The sequence below is a fragment of the Acytostelium subglobosum genome, assembly GCF_000787575.1.
Source record: "Acytostelium subglobosum LB1 DNA, scaffold: scaffold4, whole genome shotgun sequence".
In the NCBI taxonomy this organism is placed as follows: domain Eukaryota; phylum Evosea; class Eumycetozoa; order Acytosteliales; family Acytosteliaceae; genus Acytostelium; species Acytostelium subglobosum.
Window position 1 is genome coordinate 1,152,576 of NW_012236528.1, and position 15,541 is coordinate 1,168,116.

Below are 15,541 nucleotides of genomic sequence, written 5' to 3' on the forward strand. Positions count from 1 at the left end.
GGGTTTAGGGTAAGTGTAGGCGAAGGGTAGGATAGGGTAAAGCGATGGTAGGGTAAGGGTACGAGGGTTGGGGAAGGGACAAGACAAGTCAAGATAGTTTATTGTCTGAGAGTAGCGAGCAACTCGTTGTAGTTGCTGATGTCAAGTTGTAGACTGGACTCGGCATTGGCATCCTTGATTCCCATGGCAATCATCTCCTTGGAGTACTGGAAGCCGAGGAAATCACCTGGAAGACGTTGGCTTGGGTAGTAGAGGTTGATCTTGATGGATGGGTAGGCTTGGAAGGCAGTCTCGATGTCCTTGAGGAAGATGTTGTGCTCGACGATTGAGGCGGTTCTCAGCATGAGCGATGGGGTCTTCCAGTTGGTCACGTTGTCAAAGGTCTCTGGCTTGCCGACACCCAAGATCACGTCGATGAGGATGGTCTCGGCGCCAGTATCGTTACAGAGACGGGCAGTGTCGGTCACTGGCGTCATGTAGGTGGCACCACCGTCCATGTATAGTTGGCCGTGCACAGCAGTTGGTTCGAACAAACCTGGAATAGAAGCCGAGGCCTTAACGCCCAACACGATCTCATCATCATCCTTCTCCCAAGTGTTAAACAGACCAGTGTCATAGCTAGTAGCACCGACCAACAATGTTCTGTTGGACTCGGCCAACATCTTGGCATTCAAGTTCTCGACCAAATCTAAGTGAAGTGATTGATTGGATTGGGTTGAGTGAGCGAGTGATTGATTGATGGTCCAGCCTGTGACTGATGCATACATGTCAAGAGTGGAGCATCATCCAAGAGTCCTTGCTTGGAAATAAATCCCTCAGCGGGACCACCCAACCAGTTCTTCCAGATATCTGTGGGATTGTTCCAAAGGGGTGGGGGTGTTAGGATGGAATCATTCCACTGAACGGATGAATGAACATACCCTTTCTCTTGATGGTGTCCCATTGAGTTGTAAGGAAGTTTGAAGCAGCCTCCTCATCACCAACGTTGAACATGGCAGTGGCAGCGGCATTGATGGAACCTGCACTGATACCAGTGACGACATTCCATTGGACATCTAGTGCCTGACGCATCTGGACCAAACCAGCAAAGATACCAGCCTCGAAAGCACCTCTATCACCAGCTCCACTCATCGTGACAGCACGGCATGTAGACAGCTTCACGGCTTGGGAAGCCGATGCAATAGCGGTAAATAATAATACAGCAGATAGAATTACAACAAACTTCATTATTACTTTGTATGAATTTATGTATTATTTGTATAATGTATGATTGTTTGATTGAGTGATTGGCTGATTGTGTAATTGAATATGATTGGATGATGGATGGATGAGGACCACATCCGTGTCCACGGAGGCCTTGCACCTTCCTATGGCATTGTGTTTGATTGTAAATAGATCCATAATGTCGCAATGTGACGGGACACATGGGGTATGTGATTAGCCTTTGAAATTTCCAATGAGTGCATCGACTTTGATCACTCAAATCAATAAATATCTTTTTTGGGATTGGGGCTGATAACCTCAAACACTCTTCTCATCTTTGCATCACCAACATTCTATTCAATCTATCACAGTAACTAGAGATAGAATGTGAATTCACACCAACTCCAATTAATGGACCTCCTTCGGCTCACTCATAATGGGTTCAGAAGTATCAATGGTCAGGTACTCTGGTCCATCAACACATCATAAATTGATACCATGACGTTGTTATTTAGTTTGGTAGTGAAGTAGGGATTGAGGAACTTCCTACATGTACTCAAGTTGTAATTATAATTGATTGGTCTTCGTCAACTCACCCAGGCCTATGACTCGATGTTTGGAATCGACAAGACAACAACATGTTGTGCTAGTTTGAAAAAAACAACAAGGTTGTGTTCATTCACGTGAATTGAAGTATTCTCCATTCTCAAACAAACAAAACACAACATACATACTGCACATACATATACTATTATTGGTATCAACAGATAGATATATAATGGTTAGATCAACTTCACCTGACAGATACGATAGCAGGTATGAATATAAATATGAATATGAATTGAATTGAATTGAATTGAATGATTGATGTCAACTAACAACAACAACAATGTGTTGTAGTGAGAGAATGCAGGAATCAGATGCTCATCATCATCATGGCTCAAAGCCATCTGGAGGAGAGAGAAGAGGAGAGACCGAAGAGACAAGAAACAGGGGCAACTCATTGCACGTCGCAAACCTAACTCTGAAGTTAAAGGATGAAGAGCTTCGTGAGAAGTTCGCTCCGTTTGGAAATGTAATATCATCATAATGTTATGAATGAATGAGACAACTCAGCTGACAATCAATCAATCAACCAATCAATCAATCAATTCATATAGATTATAGAATGTACTATACTGGTTGATCCAAACACAAAGCAATCGAGAGGATTTGCTTTCATCACTTATTCGACAACCGACGAGGCTGAAGAGGCAATGAGAGTGATGGATGGTGAGAAGATTGACGGCAACGAGATCAAAGTATCAAAGGTAACGACTCATCAACTCAACCACCCAGCTCAACAACATTCATCGTCTCAGCAGCAGCAGCAGCAGCAGCAGCAACACAACTACTACTACAACTACCACTACGATGACATCAACGCTGGGTACTCAGCATACACTACTACAACACAACCGTCCATCACCATGTCAACATCGTTTGCCCGTCTCAGCCACAACACAGCCACAGCCACACAGCCACAACTACAACCACAACTCAATGTCTCCCTCCTCCTATGTCAATGTTTATCTTCTCTACCTCTCTCATGTCTTTACACATCTCTATCTACTAACCCTTCCTTTTACCTCACAACAATGTTCTTACCATCTCCCATCCATCCCTCACCATGATCGTCAACTCATCAACACAACTCTCTTGCCCTCACACAATCATCATCATCACCTTGCACTCTCTCTCTCGTCGACCCTTTCAATCATCGTTCAATCAATCCAGTAGCGTTCAACGCACAGTACATCAACACTTACAATAACCAACAACCCTTTATAGTCCAAACGATCAAGGGCCAGAGAGTCAACACCAGGCACCTACATGGGCAGCGATCGTCACAAGAGACAAAGTATGTTTAGGACACGAGGCGCACATGCCTCATCCATTTGATGAACACTTACCAACACAAGCCATTGCCATGGCCATTATCAAGCAGATTACCCTACATCGCGAACATACCCTGCCTATCCATATCCACCACCCCCACCATATCCCTATCCACCATCATCCAAGTCGATGCCATACACGGCACCACCCATCCCTCATCCTTATAGCATGGGTGCCTACTATGGCTACGGCGCGCCAGCCTACCCCTACCCGCCCGCCTATGGTAAGTCGATTGGATATGAAAACAGATACTCTCCCTATATGGGCGGCTCGCGATACACTGATCGCACGGCGCGCGGAGGCGGCGACTATGACAGCGAGAGGACCCGTGACCGAGGTGAGCGTACCGATCGCAGCAGCGGCAGTGGCGGTAGTGGTGATCGCGACCGTGACAGAGATCACTACCGTCGCAGAGACTAAGTAAGGTTAGGTATTTCCATCCGGTCCTCATTCAGTCAGTCAGTCGGTCAGTCGGTCAGTCGTTCGGTTCCCAAACAACAAGAGCCATGGCATTCATAAAGCATGTAATAAACGCTACTTCAACTCCTTTGTGATACTTGATCACTTGGTCAACAACTGGCGACTTCATCACAATCCCATAAACACACTACTTTTCATTCGTCAATCAATCACTTGATTGAATGACAACTTCATCAACATATTGTTGAATGAATACACCTTACTACTACGTTAGAGAGATATATAAGTGATGAGTGTACTGATTGAGACAACTCTTGGTGACTTGGTTATCGACCTATATACAGATGAATGTCCAGTTGCAACCAAGAACTTCTTGAAGTGTATGTATGATGACACCTTGGCCTAGCTTGCCAACTCAACTCACTGACAATCAATCAATCAATCCATCAGTATGTAAGATAAAGTATTATAACAGTTGCCTATTCTACAATGTACAGAAGGACTTCATAGCAGAGACAGGAGATCCAACAAACACTGGTAGTGGCGGAGAGAGTATACATGGGTATGATTGAACATTGGCTGATTGAATGATCACTTGTGACTAACACCATTTATTCAACAGAGTACTATATGGACAAGAAGCAAAGTACTTTGACGATGAGATACATCCAAAGAAGCTCACTCATCGCAACATTGGCACCGTGGCAATGGCAAACAGCGGGAAGAACTTAAATGGCTCGCGAGTATGTGATCACTCTCTCTATCATTCAAGTCTCAGCTGATCAGCTCACTCACTCATGGCACTGACTGATCATTCATTCATTCAATCAATCATAGTTCTATATAACAACATCACCAAACAATGATTACTTGGATGAGAAGCATACTATATTTGGACAAGTCGTCGAAGGATTGGATGTTCTGAGCAAGATCAACAACATCTTTGTAGATGGCAAAGGTCGACCACTTAAGAACATTCGATTGCTACACACTATAATCCTGGAAGACCCTTTCCCTGACCTCAACTCAATGGAGGTGCCAGATGCATCACCAGCATTCAAGAAAGATAAGGATGATGTATGTTGTGCTGTGTCCTGAACCTTTAGCCGGCTTGCGTGCTAGACTAACCACGCCAAACAAACAGAGTCGATTCGAAGCGGATGAGGACATTGATGCAGATACGAGAGGCAAGACAAAGGAACAGATTGAGGAAGAGTTGGATGCCAAGGCGGCGCGAGGAAGAAGTGAACTGTTGGAGATGCTTGGAGTGCTCCCCGATGCAGAGATCAAGCCGCCAGAGAATGTATTGTTCGTCTGCAAGCTGAACCCGGTGACGACATCCGCAGATCTGGAGATCATCTTCTCATCATGTGGCAAGATCGTGAGTTGTGAGGTCATCAAGGATCAGGTCACTGGCGATTCACTATCCTATGCCTTTATCGAGTATGAGACCAAGAAGCAATGCGAGGCAGCTTACAGCAAAATGGAGAATGCACTCATCGATGAGAGGAGGATACATGTTGACTTTTGCCAATCGATTGCTAAACTAAAGTATAACCAAGGAGCAAGTAAGTTTGGAACAATTCCAGGATTGATGGATGAATGTATTGATCACTGACCCCGCCACCACCCATCAGAGAACTTCCTTACACGCAAGATCAATAGTAGTCTTGTCAATCCTCATCATCATCTATCGACTGGAACAAAGGGATATGACTATGTCTATGACGACGATGATCATCCCAAGCAGCCAGAGCTCAAAAAGACAAGAATGGACAACAAGGATAATGGAAACAACACTTCGTCCAGAGACACTGGAAAAGACAGAGACAAAAGAGATGGAGACAGAGACAGAAATAGATACAATGACAGAGATAGAGATAGAGGAAGAGATGGAGACAGCAGTGACAGAAATAGATATAACGACCGAGATAGATATAGGGATGGCGACAGAGACGGCCCAAGAGATGGACCAAGAGACGGCCCAAGAGGTGGCCCAAGAGATGGTCAAAGAGATGGACAAAGAGACGGCCAAAGAGATGATAGATATAGAGAAAATGACCGGGACAGAGACAGAGATAGAGATAGATATAATAGAGGTGGTGACAGAGATAGGGATAGGAGTAGAGATTATGGAAGAGATAAACGATATTGATTATGATGATGACATTGGCTATCCAGTGCCTGTGTCTGTATCCTAATTTACTTCTTTTGCTTCTTGTTATTTCCCTTATTGGCGTCCAGCTTCACTTTGTTGTTGGTCCTCTTGTTGTTATTTTTGTTATTGTTGGTGTTGGTGTTGTTGGATTTGTTGTTTGCTTTGGCAGAGTTCTTCTTCTTTGGTTGTTCAACCTCTTCTTCCTCTTCGTCTTCTTCGTCTTCATCATCTTCCTCTTCGTCGTCATCTTCTTTGCCATCCAAATCCTTCTCGTGGTCGAATCCTTCAAAGTCCTCTTCCTCGACTTCTTCTTCTTCATCGTCGTCTTCATCATCGTCACTATCTTCGTCGTCATCTGGGACTGCATCATCGTCGTCTTCGTCATCGTCATCCTCCTCAATTTTATCTTCGGCATCATCATCTTCTTCCTCGTCAAAGTCCACAATATCATCGTCCTCCTTGTCTTCATCATCATCTCCATCACCCTCCTCTCCATCAGGCTTCTGTGAGTTTGGTTTAGATCTCTTCTCCAGTGCAGTTTTATAAGCCTTGCCATTGATATGATTCTTGATCTCTACTACATTCTTGTTCAAGTCCAACTTTGTCAACTTGCAATACATCTTGCGTCTGTTATATGTATATGTTTGTTAGTTGGATGGCCATCTTGATTGTAGACATGGCAACAACAACATGTAGTTGATACTTTACGGATTCTTTGATTGTACGATATATGGAAGGAATGATGAATAGTCATATTGTTGATCAACTGCAATCTTATAACTCTTTGATGCCAAGTGAGTTTTCAATTGATCAATCTTCAATGGCATCTCATGCTTGGTTGTCTCACATTTGATCTGTTTGTTTGGTTTGATTAGATTAGTCTGATCAATCAATCAATGACATCATTTGAACATTCATTCAAACATACTCTATTAGTCTCTGAAAGGAACACAAAGTCCTTATGTTCATTTATGAAATCTTGTATCTCTTTGTTCATGTTGTTGTTGTTATTATTACTTGTTACTCTAATTATGTGTTTCAATTAAATGATCAACACTTTCGTTCGGTTTTCATCTTTTTTATTAATGGTCATTAGTACTTTCAACGGACTTCGATAATTTTAAAAATTGAACTTCCCATCCCTTGGCTCTGAATCACCAAACTATGACTCACAATGCACAGAATGAACAAGCACTTGTGATTGACAATGAAGTAATAATTGACCGATCAACAACAACAATCAATCACACTTGTACAGAAGAACATAACAGATATATAGAATAGAATAGAATAGAATGAAGAGATACCAATCAGTCGCTATCGTCACTTTGGCAGTGTTTGCTTTATGGTTCGCCTTACTGATGGACATGCTGCCAGTGACACTCTCACCAAGTGTCCGTTCAGTCATACCCGCTGTATGTCAAGTTCTAGCTCAATAGATTGAATGTGATGATGTAGAAAAGATTGTGATGAAGATCCAATCATTACAAGCAAGTATACTAATCGTTCGAACAATACATTACACCAATAGCTACCATTCTGGGCACTTGTAACATTCGCGAGCTATTCACTGGGATCAATCGGTTACAACTTGTTGATTATGAATGATTGCAAGGAGGCTGCCGACAGTCTATTCGATGTACGTATTCATTCATACATTCAATCATTCATCCAATCAATCAACCAATCATTGATCATTAACCAAAATGACATTATAGGAGGTCAAGGAGGCCAAGCAAAGCTTGAGAGCCAAGGGAATGAAGCTCAAGGGAGACAAACCTTGTTTGTGAGGATCACATACTACTTAGATACAGCGGCAACAACACAGCACATTGAAGCGATGCAACACAGGAATAATGGAACACCTTTAGTTTAGATTAGGTTATGTTATATAATATAAATATATATATAAGTATATAAGTATATATCGAGGTTTATTTGGCTGTCTACATCCAGTTCAGCTCAGGATCTAGGAGCACCATGTTCTTCAGACCTCCCTCAACCTTTTGGAACTCTGGATTGGAATAGGTTCGCTGAGGAGGCATGAAGCCATTGGTGACCGAGGGTGGCAGAATGGGTGGAGGCATCTTCTGCTGCCTCTTGAGAAGGTTCTCACGCTCTTCCAACAACGCCGCCAGCTCAGTCATCTTGGCCGAGATCTGCTGTGACAGCTGCTCAGTCTCGTGATTGTGATGACTGCGCTGCTCGCGAATACTAGAGAACTGATGTTTGTCGCAGCGATGTTGGTACTCGTTGATAAAGTCGTACAGCTCCTCGGCGGTAGGACGCATGGCCGGCGACGGATTGATCATCCATCGGATCATGTCCCAGAAGGCGCGCGGATGGTCGGGCGTCTCGACGATCAGGCCGTCCCGGATCGAGTTCCACTCCTCGCCGCACTTGGGCAGCGGTTTCAGACGCGCCAGCTCGTACAGGGTGCAGCCCAGTGAGAAGATGTCGGACTTCTTCAGGGCGCCCATGTCGTCGTGTAGCAGCTCGCGCGACAGGTAGCGGCTGTCGCCCTCAGAGTAGATCTTGCTGTTGGTTGCCTCGTGCAGCAGGCCCAGGTCGCCGAGCTTGTAGCGCGTCTCCTCCTGGACGTCATCGGGGCCGCTACTGCTGCTGATGCGGGTCTTGCGTTTGTTGACGTAGATGTTCTCTGGCTTGATGTCCAGGTGGACAAAGCCCAGCGAGTGTATCTGGATGATGCCATTCAGCACCTGTTTGGCCAGGCAGAGCAGCGTGGCCTCGGTCTGGCGCGTGCGATTCGTCACCCAGGAGTAGAGCGTGCCGCCATCGCAGTACTCCATCTGTATGTAGATATGATCGTTCTCCTCCCAGGCGTTGTAGTAGCGTACAATGTTGGTGGGGTCGGCTATTGCCGCCAGGCCAAAGACCTCGCGCAGAACATGCTCGCGGTCCTTTGGTCCTCTGATTGGGCGTTTGGACTTCTTGACGGCATACAAACATCCATCTATTCTATGTCTACATTTGTAGACTATGCCAAAGCTACCCTCTCCTATCAGCTAATGATGTACATTGATATGTTAGTTGAGCCAAGGTGGTGACATGCGGAAACACGTGGAAACAAGCGGAAACATGTGGTAACAAGCGGAAAAACACATGGAAACACGGAAACAGGTGTGGCGAGGGATAAACTTACGTTTAGCTGATGGAAGGTCTGATTATATAAAGAATGTACACTATCTACATGGCTATCTACAAGATTGTTGTTGCTGTTTCCCTCGTCGTCGTTACGGGGTGTGCTGTCAAGGTTGCTGATGTGTTTCAGCTTGCTGGTGTTGAAGCTGCCACTGTCTCGGTTGTGAAAGATGAAAGGATTGATGTTGACGGGTGAAGAGGACATTGATGTCGAGCGTGGTCTCTTCACCTGTTGGTTGTTGTTGTTGTTGTTGTTGTTTGATGATTGAAGTTGAGGTGAGTTGCCAAAGTCGACAATGTCCGATGGGTCGGACGGTTTGATGTTGGCCAGGAGTGCCCGTGAGCGCTCTAGGGCGCGCGAGCGATCCAGGGCCGACGACCGCTTGGGCGTGGGCGTCGGGGGTGGTGAGGGTGAGGGAGACTGCATCAGCGAGTCGGCGTTGAAGGCCTTTTGATCGGGCTTCACACGATGCTTGGACTCGCCAAAGGAGTAGGTGAATGACTTGTTGAATGGCTTGCTGGCGCTTGATTGATTGCTGGGCTGGTAGTCGTGCAGACTCCACGACATGGATGAGGTGGGCAGTGACGAGGATAGCGTGCCCAGCGACAAGTCATATTGTGGCTGCCCCAGAGCATTGCTGCCGCCACTGTTTTGGCCCATTGATATGTTTGGGCTATGATGAGTCGAATGATGATGATGTTGATACTGATTGTAGTTGCCACTACTGCTGTTGGAACTGCTTCCACTCGAGTCTGATGATCCATATTTGTTTGTATTTGTCGTGTTATTGTTGTTGTTGACGTTGTTGTTGCTGCTGTGGTAGCCCACGCCGGACCATGTCGCGCTGCCACTTGGGTTGTTTGGCGCCTTGAACACTGATGACAATGATGATTGATTGTTGCTGTTGCCGTTGCCGTTGCCACTGTTGTTGTTATTGTTGAGGCTTGAAGAGGGATCCAACTGGAAGTTATCGCGTATTGGTGAAGTGTGATATGAGCCGACGAATAGTCGACGTCCTTTGCGCATATGAGCGTGTGGCGAGACAGGGTATGAAGGGCTGCTCGTTGTATCATTGCCTCTAATCCATTGTTGTTGCTGTTGCTGCTGTTGCTGTTGTTGTTGCTGTTGCTGCTGTGGAGTCTTGGTCGAGAGGAGTGGAGGCGAGTTCACAGACTCGACTTGAAACATCAACTCTTCTGCATCTTCAGCGTCAATGTCATACTCTGTGGTGCGCTTCTTATTGATGCCGTTGTTGTTATGGTGGATGGTGAATCCATGAGTGCTCTCGGTAAAGGGTTGCATCTGTTTGTTCTTTGCGTGTGGCTGAGACGATGGTGCCAGTCTGATAGATCAGACCTCTGCTCTGTTGCCAAGTGCCGGGCTATTCAATGACCAATGTTATGAATGAGGAGGGATGGGAGAAAGAATGGGAGAATAGGAGAATAGGAGAATAGGAGAAGTAGGGGAAGGATGGAGCTCGTTTGGTTGATTGATTGTTTCGTCGTCTTTGTCGGTTTATGTTTGAATGAATGATTGATTGAAGCGAATGAATGATTGAAAGAATGAATGATTGAATGAATGGTCCAAGCGTAGGGTAGGGGTGGGTGGATTGATGGATGGACAGGCGGAGGAAGGGAGGGATGGACAGGACCAGAGAGGGATTGATGGATTGTTGTGATTGGTGAGCGCGTTAGAATAATGGTGAGAAAATATCCTCGCAACTTTGGTTGGATGGTTGCTTGCTTGGATGTTGTTGTCCCTGCCTGCATGAACGCAGTCAGGCATGTCTGGCTGACAGGTTGGGTCTTCTCTAGACACGTGTGTTTACTTACGAGTTGTGCGGTAAGTGTGAGAGACAGACGTTACGGGTGTTTGCTTGGCAGACAAACAGACGTTTGGTTGTGGGCGCGCCTTGATTGTTTCGAAAGGTCTGAGACGTGTGTCCTGTCCTGACTTGAACTTGCTTTGAGTGACACGCCAACAACTAAAAAAAAAAACAAAAAGTACAAGGTATTGCTGGATGAATGACTGACTTGGATGTTGTAATTTGTTGGGTCGAATGTTGCTGTTGAAGAATAATGACTTTGAGCAGAAACTCGCTCCCTGTATTATGTTTGCGGGGCCTTAAATCGGTGTATAATTATTGTTTATGAGTTTTGACTCTGACTGGTTGATTGATGTTGTGTTTGTGTGTGTGAATGTTATCCTTGAAATAATGAGAGAAGTCCGCACTTTATCGAAAAAGTGACTCTGATTGAATGGGATGTCTCCCGCCAAATGAACGCCTGTGTTGTTGAAAAATACCAAAAAACAATGGGCACCTTGACCCACTCTGTGTCTAGGTTTCTCAAAGACACCCGCACAAATGTTTGCGTTGTGAACAAAGATGTGGTGCGTGTGTGATGCAAGAAGCCTGGGGGAAAGGTGAATGACTGGATTGATGAACTTGCTGTTGACCAAGAGTGTCTGTGTATTGAGAGGGCAAGAGTCGAGACAATCGAGATGGTGTCAATGATTAAATATATTATATTGTATGTGTCTGTGAGGGATTGATTGAGCAAATGCAATTGCTGTCCAAGTAATAATTAGTTTAGATAGTTTTGATAGTTAGCTGTTACGCGCGTATGAACAATCATTAAATTCATTGTACATGATGGCAGTGGTCGTGGTGATGGTCTTTGTACTGACTGCCCCATCAAGTCCCTGACGACCCAATCAAAATCTTCCATTGCCCCATTTTAGCCCCAACGACCAAATCAGGTGACTTGGTCTCACGGCCAAGCCGGCTTGACACGCAGAGGAAAACTTCCCTTATAACCCTCACGCGAGATGTTACAGTAAATCGTTGAAGATCCATCCATCATCATGCCACCCCCCTTCGTCATTGCGTAGTCGATGCCAGGATTGGATGGATGGATGGCGCCGGTGGTGGCAGTGATGGGGGGCAGGTGTTCGGTCCACCCACACACGGCAGCGCTGCCGCGAGAGGTGTTGGTGGAAGGTCCCAAAGACAAGACGAACGACATGATTCGTCTGTTCTATTTCGGTGAGTGTAAGTCTGATGTATGACCATGTTGATGTAAGAGTTTGTATTGTCAATGCCCCTATGCAACAACACGTAGCTTCTTCCTGTATAAATAGAATGTGCCGAATGCAACTCTGTTGTAGTCGTGTGTGGGTCCATGTGATCAGAGTCGATTGTACAATCGCGAATGGAATGATGTGCATGTGAGTGAGTTAATGAATGAATCAGAGCGTTAGATATTGTTGTTTGTAACAGCCAGCTAGCTGTTGATGTTGCTGAAGTCACGAAGTGCGCGTCTGAATGAGTGAATGTAGAATTACAACATACCCTGCAAAGGCAAGTACACTGCCAATGACAATTAGTGCGATCTTCCATCCTGGCATCTTGGCAAACGTTGCGTTGTTGAGCGGATAGTCACTGGACTTGATGAAGTACTTCACTTGCGTTTGGTTGAGATCAACACTCATGGCAAGGCTAGTCTCGACATAGAGTCGTCGGGCGATCCAGAACTGCGATGGCACACTGGACAGCGATGTGTTAAACCATACCAACTGGTTGCCCATGATCTGGTCGCGGCTCAGCGGTTGGCTCGTCGTCTGAGAGTAATCATACAGCCTGTTGAAGTCAACAATGTCGTTGTTAACATTCCAGGTCACCGGGTTGCTAAGCTTGAACTGTTTATGATTGTTTGTTTGCAGGCCGGTCTTAGAGTCAGCATTGGGCTGTGCGTGTGTGCGTGTGCGACGTGGTCACCATTGGTTGGGCGCAAGCAAGGCATTGCGCCAAAGCCATCACGAACAAGACAGGCATCTAATATTACTTACATTGGGCATGTCAATCCAATAGCTGAACTTGTGGTATGGCGATGGCTTGATTGGAAGTTGATCAAATGTACAGGTCATGTTGAATCCAAATGCTGCTGTGTCCGCAGTCTTGTACTCAAAACATGTTGTTGTGGACAGTACAAAGTCTAAAGAGTTGGAATCATTACTTGTTAGTGTATCTGATTGATTTATCATCATGATCACGAGTTTACTTACTTCCTGTGCACTTTGGAGTTGGGTGGACAATGCCAAGGCTACAGGTGTAGTTGGCATTCATGGAGCAGTCCAATCCAGCAGTGTCAGCTGGACAGTCACAGAAGCTAGTGTTCAACTGTGTGTTGCATCCAAGCGAGCAAGGTAGATTCTCGAGAATGTCCACAGAGCAGTTGGTTTGTTTGGACTCACATGTCATCTGGAGGTGGTGTAAGTGTCAGCGAGTGAATGAATGAATGATTGAATGAATGAATGAATGAGCGAGAGTTCATACATTGAGAGATAGACACATTGAGGTCGGGCTACATGGGACGTAGTTGACGACGCACTGTCCATTCTTGATCTGAGTGGAGTAGTTGCCATATTGAGATGTTGGCACGGGTATGCCATTGCAAGACAGTTGTTGATTGGAGCAGGTGAAACCAAAGGTGTCCACGCCAAAGTATGTGTTGTCCACAGTTCCATCCGACTTGTCCGTCTCTTGACACTGGACCTGTTGCAACACGCAGTGAGACAACAACTCATCATTACATGTTTGATTGACGATTTGACATTGACTCAATTGATACTGTGTCTTGAAGTCAATGATTGACATTGGTTGATTGCTTGGCGAGCATTTCATCTGATGATCAAAGTGTTAGCTGATTGATTGATTGAATGATCTTGATTGGAACACATACCTGGAGGATCTGGCATGAGCTGTAGTTGAATCCAGGAGTGACTGGCGTTGAACCATTCACTTTGATGGTATTGCCATTACATATCAGTAGATGTGGAGCACATGATGATAGTCCCTTGCAAGAGTTCTATTGGTTCATTCAAGCGTGAGTATGATTGATTGATTGATGGGTTCAGGTCATCGCCAACTTACAGTGTCCAATTCTTGATAGGTCATGTATCCTTTGTTTGAACAATACTTGGCTGTACATGGTCCACAATCGTTTGTTAGTGATACTGTTGTATGTACCCGCTTGTCATGTACGTGTACTTACATGGTGTGTCAGCCAACTCCAACTCCTCTTGACCAATGTTCTTTTTTGGTTGTTGTACTAATAGTGCTGGCTGATGTTGTTTGTTTTGTTGCTGTTGCTTCCAACTTTTATGTACAGCGGGAAAGAGTGGAGTGTTGGGATCGATCTTGCGCATAGTCGGACTGCTGACGCTGACCTTTGCCTTCTTTGAAGTCGAGTACAGTTGTCCAAGTTGATGAGCAAAGTGATTGAAGTTTGTAAACATATCATTGATTGATAGACTATCAGTACGATGTTGTGATTTTGTTGATCTGATTGATTTGCCATTCATTGATATTGTTGTTGTTGCTGCTGCTTCTGCCTGTTCATCGTCCAATGTATCTGCAGCATCTGATTTCATGTATGACTCCAATGTATTGTAGAACAATTCAAACACTGATGGAGGAGGCTTCCTACTATCGAATAGTCTCAACGATGATTGTATCAGATCACTATCATCATTGTTATCATTCTTGTTGTTCTTGACTGGTGAGGCGTATGGTTGTTGTGTATTAGGTGACGATGTGGCAATTGCAACGACCAACATCATTGCCAACATCATCATAAACAATAATATATTTGTTTGATTCATTTATATCTATATATCTATCTATCTATGATTCATTTATTGATTGATTGACTGAATGAATGACATTCTTTGATGTCTTTAACAAAGTTTGAATATTCACCTCACATTGTTGGACCCATAACCTCCCAACTTTTTCAGATTGCCAAGATTCATATTTGTGTGAGGGTATGTCTGTGAGGGTATGTTTGCTCAATCCTACTTCAAATCTACTTCAGAAATGGAAGTACCATGAATGGTGAGGAAAAGGTGATGATAAATGTATGACAGTGTTGGCTAATCTTTGTACTTCAAGGTCATTGAATGCCTCTCTTGGTGAAGTAGGGAGTTCTGCAATTGGAACAAGATCATCTTCAGTAATATCCTTATTCTTCATCAATTCCTTAATATCCAATTGGGGGAAATCATTAATACCATATTCTTTATCTTTAGATATGGAGTATAAACCATTAACAGGATTCAATTTTAAATTGAACCTCTTCATTGCATCCAATCCAAATATATTTGTTTGGAAAGGTGATACAAGGAACACCATCTCATTTCTAATACCTTCAATTATCATCTCTCCTGGACATATATAATCATATATTGGTTCACCATTATCCAAAATAGTTTGACCAATCAATCTTTTATGTCCCTTCAATCCAGCTTGTATCGCTTCACTTGTAGTTAAATGCCTGAAACATTGAATAATTAAATAAAAAGAATTAAATTAAATAAATATATTGTTAATTTAAATACTTACGAATATACTGTTCCAGAACTAATCCTAAAGGTTATCCTTGGTCTATAAACATTGGCACTTATTTGGAATGTATGACTATTATCTAAGAATAAACATCCAGTATAGTTTGTATTTGAACAATATCTATTTCCAATTGGACATTTATTAATAACTTTAATATTCTTTATAATTGTTTGGAACATTATTATTTGTTTGAATAATATTATTTGTTGATTCAATATATAGTAATAATATTTAATTTATTGTTCGATGGATT

General features: G+C 44.0%; 7 protein-coding genes across 7 annotated transcripts; 3 read left to right on the forward strand and 4 right to left on the reverse strand.

The window, feature by feature from the left end:
- Positions 1-104: 104 nt before the first annotated feature.
- On the reverse strand, positions 105-1,227 carry SAMD00019534_026230 (hypothetical protein; the record flags this gene model as incomplete). Its single annotated transcript, XM_012901921.1, has 2 exons — positions 105-769; positions 921-1,227. Coding segments are annotated over 2 exons (972 nt in total), but the record flags the coding sequence as incomplete, so codon positions are not given.
- Positions 1,228-1,981: 754 nt separating this feature from the next.
- Positions 1,982-3,561, forward strand: SAMD00019534_026240 (hypothetical protein; the record flags this gene model as incomplete). Its single annotated transcript, XM_012901922.1, has 5 exons — positions 1,982-2,019; positions 2,104-2,278; positions 2,364-2,769; positions 3,034-3,103; positions 3,165-3,561. The coding sequence occupies 5 exons, from the start codon at positions 1,982-1,984 to the stop codon at positions 3,559-3,561; spliced, it is 1,086 nt and encodes a 361-aa protein (XP_012757376.1).
- A 289-nt stretch (positions 3,562-3,850) lies between these two features.
- Positions 3,851-5,716, forward strand: SAMD00019534_026250 (hypothetical protein; the record flags this gene model as incomplete). Its single annotated transcript, XM_012901923.1, has 6 exons — positions 3,851-3,941; positions 4,012-4,123; positions 4,184-4,304; positions 4,399-4,638; positions 4,706-5,129; positions 5,199-5,716. 6 exons carry the CDS (start codon positions 3,851-3,853, stop codon positions 5,714-5,716), a joined length of 1,506 nt encoding a protein of 501 aa, XP_012757377.1.
- A 47-nt stretch (positions 5,717-5,763) lies between these two features.
- On the reverse strand, positions 5,764-6,716 carry SAMD00019534_026260 (hypothetical protein; the record flags this gene model as incomplete). The annotated part of the gene is made up of 3 exons (XM_012901924.1): positions 5,764-6,346; positions 6,428-6,573; positions 6,648-6,716. The coding sequence occupies 3 exons, from the start codon at positions 6,714-6,716 to the stop codon at positions 5,764-5,766; spliced, it is 798 nt and encodes a 265-aa protein (XP_012757378.1).
- A 298-nt stretch (positions 6,717-7,014) lies between these two features.
- Positions 7,015-7,509, forward strand: SAMD00019534_026270 (hypothetical protein; the record flags this gene model as incomplete). Its single annotated transcript, XM_012901925.1, has 3 exons — positions 7,015-7,134; positions 7,251-7,358; positions 7,438-7,509. 3 exons carry the CDS (start codon positions 7,015-7,017, stop codon positions 7,507-7,509), a joined length of 300 nt encoding a protein of 99 aa, XP_012757379.1.
- Positions 7,510-7,665: 156 nt separating this feature from the next.
- On the reverse strand, positions 7,666-10,184 carry SAMD00019534_026280 (hypothetical protein; the record flags this gene model as incomplete). The annotated part of the gene is made up of 2 exons (XM_012901926.1): positions 7,666-8,745; positions 8,883-10,184. 2 exons carry the CDS (start codon positions 10,182-10,184, stop codon positions 7,666-7,668), a joined length of 2,382 nt encoding a protein of 793 aa, XP_012757380.1.
- Positions 10,185-11,995: 1,811 nt separating this feature from the next.
- Positions 11,996-14,546, reverse strand: SAMD00019534_026290 (hypothetical protein; the record flags this gene model as incomplete). Its single annotated transcript, XM_012901927.1, has 8 exons — positions 11,996-12,041; positions 12,235-12,581; positions 12,732-12,877; positions 12,948-13,143; positions 13,219-13,236; positions 13,688-13,750; positions 13,816-13,865; positions 13,937-14,546. Coding segments are annotated over 8 exons (1,476 nt in total), but the record flags the coding sequence as incomplete, so codon positions are not given.
- Between the last annotated feature and the right edge of the window lie 995 nt (positions 14,547-15,541).